The sequence below is a fragment of the Electrona antarctica genome (assembly GCF_951216825.1).
Source record: "Electrona antarctica genome assembly, chromosome: 16".
Lineage (NCBI taxonomy): Eukaryota > Metazoa > Chordata > Actinopteri > Myctophiformes > Myctophidae > Electrona > Electrona antarctica.
Genome location: NC_136797.1, coordinates 9,379,007 through 9,394,969, shown reverse-complemented (window position 1 = coordinate 9,394,969; position 15,963 = coordinate 9,379,007). Strand labels below are relative to the sequence as shown.

General features: G+C 46.9%; 2 protein-coding genes across 2 annotated transcripts in view; one reads left to right on the top strand and one right to left on the bottom strand.

Annotated features, from left to right (window-relative positions):
* arhgef28a (Rho guanine nucleotide exchange factor (GEF) 28a) overlaps positions 1–15,963 on the top strand; it is a 115,907-nt gene that overhangs the window by 21,262 nt on the left and 78,682 nt on the right. Inside the window, exons 3-7 of the mRNA XM_079525339.1 lie at positions 741–891; positions 4,761–5,000; positions 5,676–5,858; positions 14,768–14,963; positions 15,467–15,653. Coding sequence (XP_079381465.1) covers positions 741–891; positions 4,761–5,000; positions 5,676–5,858; positions 14,768–14,963; positions 15,467–15,653 — 957 coding nt within the window. The remainder of the gene's footprint in view (positions 1–740; positions 892–4,760; positions 5,001–5,675; positions 5,859–14,767; positions 14,964–15,466; positions 15,654–15,963) is intronic.
* Positions 10,349–11,518, bottom strand: LOC306940188 (26S proteasome regulatory subunit 10B-like; the record flags this gene model as incomplete). Its single annotated transcript, XM_079525196.1, has 1 exon — positions 10,349–11,518. One exon carries the CDS (start codon positions 11,516–11,518, stop codon positions 10,349–10,351), a length of 1,170 nt encoding a protein of 389 aa, XP_079381322.1.

Sequence of the window (15,963 nt, the reverse complement as noted above, 5' to 3'; positions counted from 1 at the left end):
CCTGGGAACGATTCTACAAGTGTCTTCTAAATCCTGACAGTTTTCTGAAAAACCCATGTTTCTATGTCAGTGGTTCTCAAACATTTTCATGTCAAGGAGCCCCAAGATTATATGTAATTGGCCGCGGACCCCAATCTCGAAATATGTAGTTCCAGGGACCCCCCAGAAGCAAAGATTCGAGTTAAAAGCATTCACTGGGAAAGAATATATATTCAAATATTTGCGCACGTTTTGATGATTTTTCAAAAATAGCAGATCTACAAGGTCGTAGCGCGGCACTTGGTGCCGCGCTATGAGCTTGTAGATCTGCTATTTTTCAACAGCTAAAGTTTAAAATGATGGTTAAAGTGGTTAAAAGCAGATGTGTCTCCGTCCTACATGGGTTAAATGACCCCTGATGATGTTACTGTGAGGTCCAGTCAGTGTACTCTCCCACAGTGCAGTGTTTCCCAGCGTGGTCCTCGTACTCCCACGCGTTCCATCCATCATTAACCTTGGAGTTGATGTTAACCTTGGAGTTGACACGCATGCGTGCGTACATGCTTGCGTGTGTGCGTGCGTGCACGTGTGCGTGCGGCCGTGCGTGTGTGTTCTATTGAAAGGCCTTAACATGATTTAGATTCAAAATGACATTTTTTGATTTAGTGTTGTTCCACACTTTTATCCAACATTCATCTTTTGCTGATTTTATTTAAAACATATATACAGTATATATATTTTGATCATGTGTGTCATTGCAGGGTCAGGTTCAGACTGCAGCAGTGCTACAGGGTCCGGTGTGTGCTTCAGAAGAGGCAGAGTTCTATGTGCTTCTCCAGGGTTCTACGCTGACCCATGTGACCGTGGCCCGGAGAACGTCTGATGCTCTGACCGTGTGCTTCATGGTCCCTGGTAGGTCCACATAGTACCTTCTTTATAATGCTCAGTCTGTGTGCTTCATGGTCCCTGGTAGGTCCATACCTTCTTCATAATGCTCAGTATGTGTGCTACATGGTCCCTGGTAGGTCCATACCTTCTTTATAATGTCCAGTCTGTGTGCTACATGGTCCCTGGTAGGTCCATACCTTCTTTATAATGCTCTGTGTGTGTGCTTCATGGTCCCTGGTAGCTCCATACCTTCTTTATAATGCTCTGTCCGCGTGCTTCATGGTCCCTGGTACGTCCATACCTCCTTCATAATGCTCTGACCGTGTGCTTCATGGTCCCTGGTAGCTCCATACCTTCTTCATAATGCTCTGTCTGTGTGCTTCATGGTCCCTGGTAGCTCCATACCTTCTTCATAATGCTCTTCCCGTGTGCTTCATGGTCCCTGGTACGTCCATACCTTCTTTATAATGCTCAGTCCGTGTGCTTCATGGTCCCTGGTACGTCCATACCTTCTTTATAATGCTCTGTCTGTGTGCTTCATGGTCCCTGGTACGTCCATACCTTCTTTATAATGCTCTGTCCGTGTGCTTCATGGTCCCTGGTACGTCCATACCTTCTTTATAATGCTCTGTCCGTGTGCTTCATGGTCCCTGGTACGTCCATACCTTCTTCATAATGCTCTGTCTGTGTGCTTCATGGTCCCTGGTACGTCCATACCTTCTTCATAATGCTCAGTCTGTGTGCTTCATGGTCCCTGGTAGCTCCATACCTTCTTTATAATGCTCTGTCAGTCTGTGTGCTTCATGGTCCCTGGTATGTCCATACCTTCTTTATAATGCTGTCTGTGTGCTTCATGGTCCCTGGTAGCTCCATACCTTCTTCATAATGCTCTGTCCGTGTGCTTCATGGTCCCTGGTAGCTCCATACCTTCTTTATAATGCTGTCTGTGTGCTTCATGGTCCCTGGTAGCTCCATACCTTCTTTATAATGCTGTCTGTGTGCTTCATGGTCCCTGGTAGCTCCATACCTTCTTCATAATGCTCTGTCCGTGTGCTTCATGGTCCCTGGTAGCTCCATACCTTCTTCATAATGCTCTGTTTGTGTGCTTCATGGTCCCTGGTAGCTCCATACCTTCTTCATAATGCTCTGTTTGTGTGCTTCATGGTCCCTGGTAGCTCCATACCTTCTTTATAATGCTCTGTCTGTCTGTGTGCTTCATGGTCCCTGGTACGTCCATACCTTCTTTATAATGCTGAGTCTGTGTGCTTCATGGTCCCTGGTAGGTCCACATAGTACCTTCTTCATAATGCTCTGTCTGTGTGCTTCATGGTCCCTGGTAGGTCCATACCTTCTTTATAATGCTCAGTCTGTGCTTCATTGTCCCTGGTAGCTCCATACCTTCTTTATAATGCTCAGTCTGTGTGCTTCATGGTCCCTGGTACGTCCATACCTTCTTTATAATGCTCATTCTGTGTGCTTCATGGTCCCTGGTAGCTCCATACCTTCTTCATAATGCTCTGTCTGTGTGCTTCATGGTCCCTGGTAGCTCCATACCTTCTTCATAATGCTCTTCCCGTGTGCTTCATGGTCCCTGGTACGTCCATACCTTCTTTATAATGCTCAGTCCGTGTGCTTCATGGTCCCTGGTACGTCCATACCTTCTTTATAATGCTCTGTGTGTGTGCTTCATGGTCCCTGGTACGTCCATACCTTCTTTATAATGCTCTGTGTGTGTGCTTCATGGTCCCTGGTACGTCCATACCTTCTTTATAATGCTGAGTCTGTGTGCTTCATGGTCCCTGGTAGGTCCACATAGTACCTTCTTCATAATGCTCTGTCTGTGTGCTTCATGGTCCCTGGTAGGTCCATACCTTCTTTATAATGCTCAGTCTGTGCTTCATTGTCCCTGGTAGCTCCATACCTTCTTTATAATGCTCAGTCTGTGTGCTTCATGGTCCCTGGTAGGTCCATACCTTCTTTATAATGCTCTGTGTGTGTGCTTCATGGTCCCTGGTAGGTCCATACCTTCTTTATAATGCTCAGTCTGTGTGCTTCATGGTCCCTGGTAGCTCCATACCTTCTTTATAATGCTCAGTCCGTGTGCTTCATGGTCCCTGGTACGTCCATACCTTCTTTATAATGCTCTGTGTGTGTGCTTCATGGTCCCTGGTAGCTCCATACCTTCTTTATAATGCTCTGTGTGTGTGCTTCATGGTCCCTGGTACGTCCATACCTTCTTCATAATGCTCTGTGTGTGTGCTTCATGGTCCCTGGTACGTCCATACCTTCTTCATAATGCTCTATGTATTTCACAACCTGAAATTTGAATCGCATGTCGAGGGTGGTTGAGCCAACGCAAAAGCAATTCCTACATCCGTAGGGGGCTCGGCAAATGTAACCCTTTGTTGTTGCAGAAATCCCATATCGGCAACACATTTGAATAGCATGTTGCTTGGCCTCTAGCACATGGTCTGCAGGTGGAGTGTTCGGGCCCCTACGGCCTCTAGCACATGGTCTGCAGGTGGAGTGTTCGGGCCCCTACGGCCTCTAGCACATGGTCTGCAGGTGGAGTGTTCGGGCCCCTACGGCCTCTAGCACATGGTCTGCAGGTGGAGTGTTCGGGCCCCTACGGCCTCTAGCACATGGTCTGCAGGTGGAGTGTTCGGGCCCCTACGGCCTCTAGCACATGGTCTGCAGGTGGAGTGTTCGGGTCCCTACGGCCTCTAGCACATGGTCTGCAGGTGGAGTGTTCGGGTCCCTACGGCCTCTAGCACATGGTCTGCAGGTGGAGTGTTCGGGTCCCTACGGCCTCTAGCACATGGTCTGCAGGTGGAGTGTTCGGGTCCCTACGGCCTCTAGCACATGGTCTGCAGGTGGAGTGTTCGGGTCCCTACGGCCTCTAGCACATGGTCTGCAGGTGGAGTGTTCGGGCCCCTACGGCCTCTAGCACATGGTCTGCAGGTGGAGTGTTCGGGTCCCTACGGCCTCTAGCACATGGTCTGCAGGTGGAGTGTTCGGGTCCCTACGGCCTCTAGCACATGGTCTGCAGGTGGAGTGTTCGGGTCCCTACGGCCTCTAGCACATGGTCTGCAGGTGGAGTGTTCGGGTCCCTACGGCCTCTAGCACATGGTCTGCAGGTGGAGTGTTCGGGTCCCTACGGCCTCTAGCACATGGTCTGCAGGTGGAGTGTTCGGGTCCCTACGGCCTCTAGCACATGGTCTGCAGGTGGAGTGTTCGGGTCCCTACGGCCTCTAGCACATGGTCTGCAGGTGGAGTGTTCGGGTCCCTACGGCGTCGGTGCGATCGAGGCAACCACGCTTGCAATTTCTAGTTTATTACGCACTTTATTGTGTCACATACTGTAGGAGGCATTCCGTTAATTTATTATGCAGATTAGTCATTATGCTCTTTAATCTTTATATGCCTCCCCCTCTCCTCTCTCTTGTATGATATGACTGTTATATCTGATATCTTATATCTTTTAATGGCAATGAAAACTAAGAATTTCACCCACCTTGGTTGACAAAGATTGATTCTGAATGATTCTATTCTATTTTTTTTATTCCACGATTTTTTCACCCAGTGTCAATTATCTAATGTAATCCTGGGCGCTACACTTCCTCTGCCAACCTGGGGGAGCAGCGGACTGACCTCATGCTGCCTTCTATGCATGAGGAGTCTGAGCTGCTTCTTTTCACCTGACAGAGGAGAGTTTCCCCAGCCGGACGTAGCGCGTGGGGGGAACACGTTATTCCGACCAGTTCCTTTACCCTCCATCAGGCTCCCCGGCTGGCCAGGGGGAGGCAGTTATGGAGACCAGGATTGATTCTGATCGGCAGTCGTTCCATTGATTCTGAGCTCAGCGTTTGTTTCATTGCCCCCCCTCCCCTTAGGTCACGACCAGCCAGAGAGGGTCTCTGTGACCGTGTACTGCGTGTCGGAGGGCACGCTGCGGCCCTGTGGCGGTCCCACCTCTGTGGAGTACCTCAGGGATGTGGCTCAGGACATCGCAGAGTATCTGAGCGCCCACAGGGACCACCTGGACCCCCACAGCTGCCTGCAGGTCCTGCGGAGCTTATCCACACGGAACCACCACCTTAGGGACACAGACTGTGCCGGTCACAGTGAACAAGGTTATTATTATAGTTTTGATTTTTTAGTGTTTTTTATTTAGTTTTGACTTCTTGTTTTCAATTTAATTTAATTTTTGCTAGTTCTTGTTTTGGAAATGCTCGTTTTAGTTTAGTCCTTATTAGGGAGGTCGGGGCAAAGTAAAAAAGTTCACACCCGTGTGAAGTGAGGGGCTCTCTTGTCGTCATACAATATCCAATAACAAATGAATATACTTCATTCATTAATTTACTTAATCTTTTCACCATGATCATGTAAGATGACAACTGAATTTATGTGATACATACATACATAAGCCCTGAGCTGAATTGAAAAAGCTGATTTGCTCATCCACATACATTACGTAAATTCTCCATTCGTTGTCAATGGCATTTAATGTTTGTGTTCGGACAAAATCGCTGATTTGCTCGTCTACATATGACGTAAATTCTCCTTTCATGGTCAATGGCATTTAATGTTTGTGTTGCCACAAAAAGCCGATTTGTTCAGACACAAATTCTCCTTTCATTGACAATGGCAAATGTGTCAATGGAAAATGTGTCAATGGCAAATGTGACATGAGTTAAGGACAAAATGCTGTACATAGGAGGGAAATAATAATAGATTTGAGTTTGTTTTAATTTGTTTGTAAACGTAAATTGATTTTTTTCCAATTCTAGTTTTATTTCTGTCGTTAGTTGTAGGTAACTGTCATAGCCATAATGAGGAGGAGCGGTCCAGCGATGAGCTCCAGGGCGCAGGTGTTCTCAGGGAGCTGGACCAGAACATCAGCCTGGCTCTGGCTAACATGGACCAGTTCCCTGGTCATCATCAGCAGTGGAGGAAGAACACACAACAACGCCAGGGTGCTGAGACACCAGGTAAACACGGCTCGAGCCAATGTGGTCAATTTTAATGTAGTTTGCAGGTCATTCCATGTATTAGGGATTAGAAGCCAAAAGCAGATCTACCAAGTTCAGAGTTAACTTTTGCTACCTTGAATTTGGGGAAAAGACTTGGACCTGGTGTGGTAGGGTTCACACCAGGTGCACTGAAGCCTCTCCAACTGATCCAAAATGCTGCAGCTCGCTTGGTCTTCAACCAGCCAAAATTCTCACATGTCTCCCCCCTGCTCCGCTCCCTGCACTGGCTCCCGGTCGCTGCCCGCACAGAATACAAAACTCTGATGTTGGCATTTAAAGCAACCAAAGGTATGGCTCCCCCATATCTTGCCAGCATGATTGAACCCTACAAACCCTCCCGCGCACTCAGATCAGCCAACGCAGGGAAGCTGGAAGTACCCTCACTAAAAACGCCGGGACAACGCTCCACACGTCCCAAACTCTTCTCCCTTCTGGCCCCAAAACTGTGGAATGCACTTCCCGTTGCAATCAGAACTGCAGCATCACTCCCGATCTTCCGCCGTAGTCTGAAAACCCACCTTTTCAGACTCCATCATGGCCCATAGCACTTACCCTACCCCCCTTAGACAGCACTTCTTAGACTTATATAGCATTTGAAACAGACTTATAGCATGTCATGTAGACAGCACAATAAGTGCATTGTATGTAGTCATAGCACTTCATAGTATATAGTGTATAGTAGTCATAGCACTTCATAGTATATATGTACAGCATAGTATAGCATATATGTGTAGTTTATATGTATAGTGTCATTATATAGATATGTTCTAGTTATAGTTTATATGTATAGTGTCATTATATAGATATGTTCTAGTCACGTTCTTAGCTTACGCATGTTTCGCGATAAATGCTTTTTTACATATGTGATGTATTCCCATGCTTTTTGTTCTTGCTTATTGTAAGTCGCTCTGGATTAAGAGCGTCTGCTAAATGCCTAAATTGTAAATTGTAAATTGTTCAGAGTCCCATTTCAGAAATGATGAGATGTTGGGAGAATAGTTGGTAATCAAATGGAGTTAATGGACCCATATGGAGCTGTACCTCTGTACAAATGGAACCAAATGGACCCTTACAGGTCCATTTGGTTCCATTTGTACGCTATCAAGAGTTAAAACACTCTGATGAGGATTTTACTGGGATCCGTGACCTAATGCCCTATCAACCTGGGGATCCTTGAAATTAATCGCCTTAATTAGTGTGAAAAGACTATAGTAATTGCCCGACTAATTGCCCAACTGGGGGTCCCGACCCACCGGTTGAGAACCTTTGGGGAGAGAGCCTTCAGTGTGGAAGCCAGACATTAGACAGTTCATTTAGGCCTGATGTCGAAATTTTAAAAATGTCTTCTAAATCATGACAATTTTCTCTGGAGCAAAGAGGGTTTCCCAGAAGAATAACAGATTCTAGTGCCTTTTTTATTATTACTATGGAGCCAACTGTCAACCACTACATTCATTAATCTTAACCCTAATTGCATAATTGATATTGTTGTTTTCTGAGATTACTGGTAACAAGCATCTATAATAACTAGACTCACTGTAAACAAACTAATTACAGGAATTGATTTTGCATATTGCATCAGTGGTTCTCAATATTTCATGTCAAGGACCCCAAAGATTATATGTAATTGGCCGCATTTTGTAGAATTGGCCTCGGGTCTTGACCCATTTTGGGCGGGAACCCCTTTTGGTGTTATTATTATGTTATGCTTTAGCTATTGGAAAATAGCAGATCTACAAGCTCATAGCACGGCACCGAGTGGCGCGCTACGAGCTTGTAGGTCTGCTATTTTATAAAAATCGAAGAACGACATTTTTAGAATCTGATCTCAAGTCAAAATGGGTCTTAAGAAGAAGGTTGCCTTGAAAGGACAGCTACTGTATTCTCTTAGTTGTTTTTTTTGTCGGTTGTCCATTGTCTTTTGAAGTTAAAGTGTCCTTGGAGTTCATGAAAGGCGCCATATAAATTCAAGCTATTATAATTGTTGTATTATTATGATATTTCACAAGGCTTGGCTCAAGATAAACCGTAGCTCACTATAAACATGCTTTTCCAGTTATTGTGTTAATCCAGGAAGCCAGGGATTTGATATCGTTGCTGTCGGGTAGACTCCTCGTATTTTCATATTTCAAGTTTTTTTCCATCAATGAACGGAATGAACTACTTGGCCAACACTACTAGTGTTGCACAACAGTAACAGATTGGCAATTGTTTTGGCTATTTTAATTTAGTTTTTTGTTAAAGTGAAAGTGTTTACGTCTGTCTGTGGGTTTTATAAATATTCAACCAGTTATTAACAAGAGCTTGAGACTAAATAACTAAACACAACAGGTTCTGTTTTTTTTTCTCCATTTCCTGAAAAGTAATGTTTTGGACATACAAGGTTTCCACCCAACATCGAAGTGCAGCTATTTCATCACATGGTGTGTTGAGTCAGCCAGTCAGTCAGTCAGCGAGCCAGTCAGTCAGCCTGCCTGCCTGCCTGCCTGCCTGCCTGCCAGCCTGCCAGCCTGCCAGGCAGTCATTCTGCCAGTCAGCCAGTCAGTCAGCCTGCCTGCCTGCCTGCCTGCCAGGCAGTCATTCTGCCAGTCTGCCAGGCAGGCAGTCAGTCAGTCAGTCAGTCTGCCTGCCAGGCAGTCATTCTGCCAGTCTGCCAGGCAGTCAGTCAGTCAGTCAGTCTGCCTGCCAGGCAGTCATTCTGCCAGTCATTCTGCCAGTCAGTCAGTCAGTCAGTCAGTCAGTCAGTCAGCCTGCCTGCCTGCCTGCCTGCCTGCCTGCCAGCCCGCCAGGCAGGCAGTCAGTCAGTCAGTCAGTCAGTCAGTCAGTCTGTCTGTCTGCCTGCCTGCCTGCCAGGCAGTCATTCTGCCAGTCAGTCAGTCAGCCAGCCAGCCAGAGGCTGCCGTGTGCCAACCAACCTGTTACCACCTCCATTGTTCCTCTGCAGTCAGATTAGCTCAGTCTTCCAGCCGTCAGAGTTGTTTTCTCAGTGCCAGCCACAGTCTCTATCAACTTAATTCCCACACTGCCTGCCTGCCTGCCTGGCTGCCTGGCTGCCTCTCCCTCCAACTGCTACACCACTGATTCTAAACCTCTATATGTCATAGAGTCTATGAATTACAAGGACCCACACAGTTTGATATGCAAAGCCATGGACCTCTATTAGGTACTGTTTTGTTCCGGCACCCGAATCTACGTATTGTGCCAAATGTATTCAAACATTGTTGTTTGTGACACGAGTACATCCACACAGAAGGAGAACGTTACATGACCGTAAAGTGATGCAATTTTGGAATGCGGGCGTTCTATTTTATTTGTGGGGGCATTTCCATGTTTTATTTGGACATACAGTCAAGAGAGAGAGAGAGAGGGAAATGTGGACATCAAGTAGGGGAACAATGCAGGGATCTTCTGTCAGGCGAGCCCATGTAGTACGCATCCTAACCACTTGGCCACTGCCGTGTGTGTACAAACGGATCCATTCGTACACTCTCAGAGTCACAGACCCATAAAGGGTCTGTTTGGACCCCCTGATGGCGCCATTGAGAAACGGTGTGCTACAGGATTGTTACAAAGCTGCAATCGGGAACTTATTTTAACGAGTAAGTAATACAATTAATCGCACGGCTTGGTTGAATGCTCCGTTCTGATTGGTGAATCATTCACAACATTGAGCAGTCTGTTATTTCCTCGTAACAGACAAGGACTGTCTAAAGAGGACGAGACGCGAAGACCGTACGGGCGACGCCATGTTGCTTATGGTGCTCCATGGAAGGAAAGAAACATGCGCAGTTGAGACCAAGGAAGCTGAACGCGGAAGTGTTGGCTGCATATAGCCCATTGCGCATGTTTCTTTCCTTCCATGGAGCACCATAAGCAACATGGCGTCACCCGTACGGTCTTCGCGTCTCGTCCTTCTTAGACTGTCCTTGGTAACAGACTGTTGTTATGAAGAATAGACTGTATAGACAGATTATTTATGTTGTTATGAAGAATAGACCATTGCTATAGACAGATTATGTGCAGCCGGACCATGTCAATCCACGGTGCTCGAGTTTTTACTTGATTTTATTTTGTATATTTTATATAGTGTATTTTATATAAATGTTGTACAAATGTAATGAATGTTTTTCATCTCGGATACATAGCAAGAAAGTCAGACTGGAGACTTGTCTTCTCTTTATTACTTTTTTACTTTGCTTTGTTGGCAAATGTTGCTTTCCACAGACATTCAAAATAGGTAACAAATTGTCTGACTTTTACCACACCTTGAAAAGTTGAAAGGGTCCATTCTTGGCCCCCCTCTTTTTTCCCTCTACACCAAATCTCTTCGCTGAAAATATCTCGTAACACGTACACGTTGTGAGCTTAGTACAGATCTTCTATTTTTGCTGAATGTTCGCTCTAATATAGGGATATAGTTAAGTCAAATGGAATAGACACCGAAGCGTTTATAATGGCTTGTAGTCCAACTTTGACTCCAGTTTCTTGGAATCCGCCACCTTGCGCACGGCTTTCATAAAGTCCTCCTGTATGACGTACTCGCGTTCCACACGGATGGCAAACAGCCCCGCCTCGGTGCACACGTTCCTCAGATCGGCTCCGTTGAAGCCATCCGCCATTTTCACGACGGCTTCGTAGTCGATGTCCCCTTGCTTGGTGATCGGACCCGCGTGGATCCTCAGGATGTCCAGACAGGCCTGCTCGTTGGGCAGCGCGATGTGGATCTTGCGGTCCAGCCTGCCGGGACGCAGCAGCGCCGGGTCCAGCGTGTCGGGCCTGTTGGTGGCCATGATCATCTTGACCCTGTGCAGGGTGTCGAAGCCGTCCATCTGGTTCAACAGCTCCATCAGGGTCCTCTGGATCTCCCTGTCGGCCGACGTCCCCTCCGAGAAGCGACGGCCGCCGATGGCGTCAATCTCGTCCATGAAGATGATGCAGGGCTGGTGGTCCCTGGCGTAGTTGAACATCTCCCGGATGAGGCGCGCGCTCTCGCCGATGTACTTGTCCACGATGGAGCTGGACACCACCTTGAGGAAGTTGCAGTCCAGCTGACTGGCCACGGCTCTGGCCAGGAGAGTCTTCCCGGTGCCCGGAGGTCCGTAGAGAAGGCAGCCCTTCGGTGGGACGATTCCCACTCTGAGGAAGAGCTCGGGGTTGGTCAGGGGCAGCTCGATCACCTCTCTCAGCTCGCGGATCTGCTCGGACAGGCCTCCGATCTCGGAGTAGGAGACACTGCCGGGGTCCTCGTGGGACATGTTGTAGACCAGAGGGTCCACCTCCCTGGGCAGGTACCTCATGATGGTGAGGGTGGTCATGTCCAGCGCCACCCTGGTGCCCGACTTGAGCTGCAACTTATCCAGCTGAACGCGACATCCGACCACGTAGCGCGGTCCGTTCGTGGCCTTGACGATGAACTTCTCCTCGGTCAGCTGTTTGAGCACCTCTCCGACAATCTGCCCGACGCTTTGCAGAGCCTTCAGGTGATTCTCCGACTTGTCGTAATGCTTGGTTTGCTCTTTGAGCTGATCACGCAGCTCTCTTAACCGTCCTTCAACTTCTTTGTGTTCAAGCAGTTTCTTCCTGTAGTCTTGAAGTTGCCTCTCCCTGCTGTCTGCCATTATGCCAACCAACAGTGCTCTTTCACAGCTAAACGGAACACTCGAGCTGCGCTTTTCACCTCAAACCTATGTTCTAATAAATAGATCTCAGAGTTCACGTGACAAAACTGTGACATCAATCATATACTGTATGACGTCATTCGGCTGTGACATGTCTATGACATATGACTTAACATTTGGGCAAGGTTTCAGCCTGATCACTATCCCATTGACGTCCATCACGACTTCACACCCGTGTGAAGTGAGGGGCGCTCTTATCATCATACATCATCTCATTCCGGCCAATCAGAATTTGCGTCCTCACCTTCGTCTTCAATGTTTGTGTTAGGACAAAGTTTGTGTTTACACGCACACCAAAAACTGGACATAGGAGGGGCTAGCACCCCTCAAAAAGTATAAACCATGTTAATAAAATGTCTACTGGCAGTGGGGTGCCTACGCTGGTTAGACATACTAACAGTCCGACAGGCATTAGTCTCACAACACTGTGGCTCCCGACATGTGTGGCCGGTTAAAACTAAACAGTGGTAGGTTAAAACTCACCCGACATGCGTGGCAGGTTAAAACTAAACCGTGGCAGTTTAAAACTAACCTGTGGCTCCCGACATGTGTGGCAGGTTAAAACTAAACTGTGGTAGGTTAAAACTCACCCGACATGCGTGGCAGGTTAAAACTAAACCGTGGCAGTTTAAAACTAACCTGTGGCTCCCGACATGCGTGGCAGGTTAAAACTAAACAGTGGTAGGTTAAAACTCACCCGACATGCGTGGCAGGTTAAAACTAAACCGTGGCAGTTTAAAACTAACCTGTGGCTCCCGACATGTGTGGCAGGTTAAAACTAAACTGTGGTAGGTTAAAACTCACCCGACATGCGTGGCAGGTTAAAACTAAACCGTGGCAGTTTAAAACTAACCTGTGGCTCCCGACATGTGTGGCAGGTTAAAACTAAACTGTGGTAGGTTAAAACTCACCCGACATGCGTGGCAGGTTAAAACTAAACCGTGGCAGTTTAAAACTAACCTGTGGCTCCCGACATGTGTGGCAGGTTAAAACTAAACCGTGGCAGTTTAAAACTAACCTGTGGCTCCCGACATGCGTGGCAGGTTAAAACTAAACAGTGGTAGGTTAAAACTCACCCGACATGCGTGGCAGGTTAAAACTAAACCGTGGCAGTTTAAAACTAACCTGTGGCTCCCGACATGTGTGGCAGGTTAAAACTAAACTGGTAGGTTAAAACTCACCCGACATGCGTGGCAGGTTAAAACTAAACCGTGGCAGTTTAAAACTAACCTGTGGCTCCCGACATGTGTGGCAGGTTAAAACTAAACTGTGGTAGGTTAAAACTACCCCGTAGCTTCCTGTGATGTTAGGTTTAGGGTTTTGGGTAGGGTGTCGGACTAATGCCTGTCGGATTGTTGATACGTCGGACCAGACAGACAGACAGACAGACAGACAGACAAATGTCAGTCATTGATAGAATGACGGTTTGAAATTGATGAAGGTCTTCTTACACAAGTGTCGTTTGACTTCATACACAGCAAGGATAGGTAGCAATAGCAACCATTTGACACTGTAATTCATATAGGCTCCGACGGACATGTTCTGTGATTTCACTGTGATGTAGCTGGGTGATAAATTACAATTAACCACTTATATTCTTCGTTATAATACTTAGTTGACCGGAGTCCTCCAGGTGTCTATACTTGTCCCCCTCCTTTTTTCCCCCTTCTATGGCAATTCCCTGCAGAACGAAACACACATTGCGATGTGTTAGCCTGGCTAGGAAGCCAGACTAATATCACACTATCGACAGGCAGACTTTTTTTTTTGCCAACGGCTGATTTGCGTCTGGCTCATTAGCCAGGCTAGCGATGTGTCACAACGTGTCGTGACGTGTCGTGTTAAGTGCTTCATAGTTTCACAGTTAATAATAGTTCCACAGCTCAGTACATCTCCAGAAACAACTTGTAAAGTGTGTTAAACATAGCTTTTGCTACTGTAGGATTGATGGGAGCTGGCAAGGTTACGTCCAACTTTCTTTTGGAAAAAGTTTATCTCTCAAACTTTTATCAGTTTGAGACCCACAAGAGACATTTGAGACGCATCTAAATAAAATACAGATAAAGAATAAAGATAAAGAACAAACCATGAATTGTACATGGTTTGTTGTACAGTATTGTAACGGTTTTGTTTGTTTTCATTGCATTGCTTTATTCCATTCATAGCACTAACCTCTGTCATGCAAACATGCAGAACTTTGTACGCTGTGGCACAGCGGTGTCATGTGGCGTACATGGCCGATCTACAAGCTCTAAAAGACACAGCGGTGTCATGTGGCGTACATGGCTGATCTACAAGCTCTACAAGCTATTTTGGCCACCAGACACTGTCGTAAGAACAGGGTCTAAATATGGTTTTAGTGCAGAACTTTGCATTATTGTGTTTACATCAGTGATTCTCAAACGTTTTCATGTCAAGGACCCTCCAAATTGACACTTATCAGCCCGCGGACCCCCATTTGAAAAGATATGCCAGGGACCCCCATAATAGAAGATTTTTACGGATCTAGCAGTAAACATCTATGGACCCTAACCAAATGACCCTAACCAAATGACCCTAACCAAATGAACCCTAACGGGTTCATTTGGTTCCATTTGTACACACTGAGTTACACAGCCAGAAGGGTCCATTTCCTAACTATCTATCATTTGGCTGGGGAGTGGGGGACCCCCTGGAACTCCCTCAAGGATCCCTGGGGGTCCCCGGACCCCACTTTGAGAACCACTGGTTTACATCGCATGTCTCCTCCTGTCCCCGTCTGTCTGTCTTGTGTTGTGTTGTGTTGTGTAGTGTCCCGGCTCCAGCCCAGAGAAACGGTCCTCCACCAGACAGTGGTTTACATCACATGTCTCCTCCTGTCCCTGTCTGTCTTGTGTTGTGTTGTGTTGTGTCCCGGCTCCAGCCCAGAGAAACGGTCCTCCACCAGACAGTGGTTTACATCACATGTCTCCTCCTGTCCCTGTCTGTCTGTCTTGTGTTGTGTTGTGTAGTGTCCCGGCTCCAGCCCAGAGAAACGGTCCTCCACCAGACAGTGGTTTACATCACATGTCTCCTCCTGTCCCCGTCTGTCTGTCTTGTGTTGTGTTGTGTAGTGTCCCGGCTCCAGCCCAGAGAAACGGTCCTCCACCAGACAGTGGTTTACATCACATGTCTCCTCCTGTCCCCGTCTGTCTGTCTTGTGTTGTGTAGTGTCACTGTCCCGGCTCCAGCCCAGAGAAACGGTCCTCCACCTGGCAGTGCGTCTGCGTCTGCTCCGTCTGTCCCGCTTCCTGATACACCAACCAGGAGGTCAGAGGTTACTGACCTTGCCCAACGAGGAGGGAGACACGCCCCTCCAGCTGGCTCAGAGAACGGGACAACACGACCTGTTCACGGTGCTCGGAGTGTACGTCGCCTTTTTTATTATGTCATGATAATACAAGATAATAAATAATAATTAATTTACTGTACATCAGCATCCCGGTACAAATTGTCATAATTATGGTGTATTTCTTTTAGATTTCTTAGTATAATGTAATGGCTGTTGGAAGGTGTATTAGAGTTAAAATATTTGAAAGTGCTTTAAAACACTTCTGGTGCAACGAAAGAACATTGGATGGACATTACTGAGGAACTGTATGTCATGGAAAAACTAACATTCATACTTAGACTACAAGAGGATAAGTTCTATAAAAAGTGGGAAAAGTGGGATCTCTTCTTTCAGCCTAGCGATAATGTATGAGGATTTCAATGAATGTATCCTGTAATGTGATCAATTATCAATGTATTATTATCAATACAAATTAAACACTTCTGGTGCCACTGATTCCTTCAGAATAATGGCGTTAGAGTGCCAGCCAGATGAGGGAGCTTTTATTTAGCTGTAAACCATGCATTCTCCCCCATCAGCCCCCCTGAGCCAGCAGACATAGGCCATAGTGTGGAAGTGTGGTCAGACGGCTCCGGCAGCACCCTGAGGTTCTGGCCTGGTTCTGACTGCCTCAGCCTCACCCTGCCTTCTGACCCAGAGTCCAGGCCTGAGGAGAGTGTCATACGGCTGAGAGACCGGCTGAAAGACAACAACGTCCTCAAACGGGTGAGGAAATGAAACATACCTGTTTATTAACGGCCCTGCTATATCTGCATGTTGGACAGCCATGATTATTAACCACTGAAGCAGGTTCCGCATTTGGAAAAAGACTTCCAGGTTGTCAGGAATCGACAAGGACCCAAATGCAAGACACGAGGCAGTGCTGACAATGATAGGCTAGCATTTTTCATGTTCAAAAGGGCACATTGCCAAAAGGGCAGGGGGTGCTCTAGCACCCCCTAGTGTCTATCTGTGCACGCCACTGAATGTCGGGCAGACTTTCTTGCTACTGTAACATTGTGTCTACAATAGAACC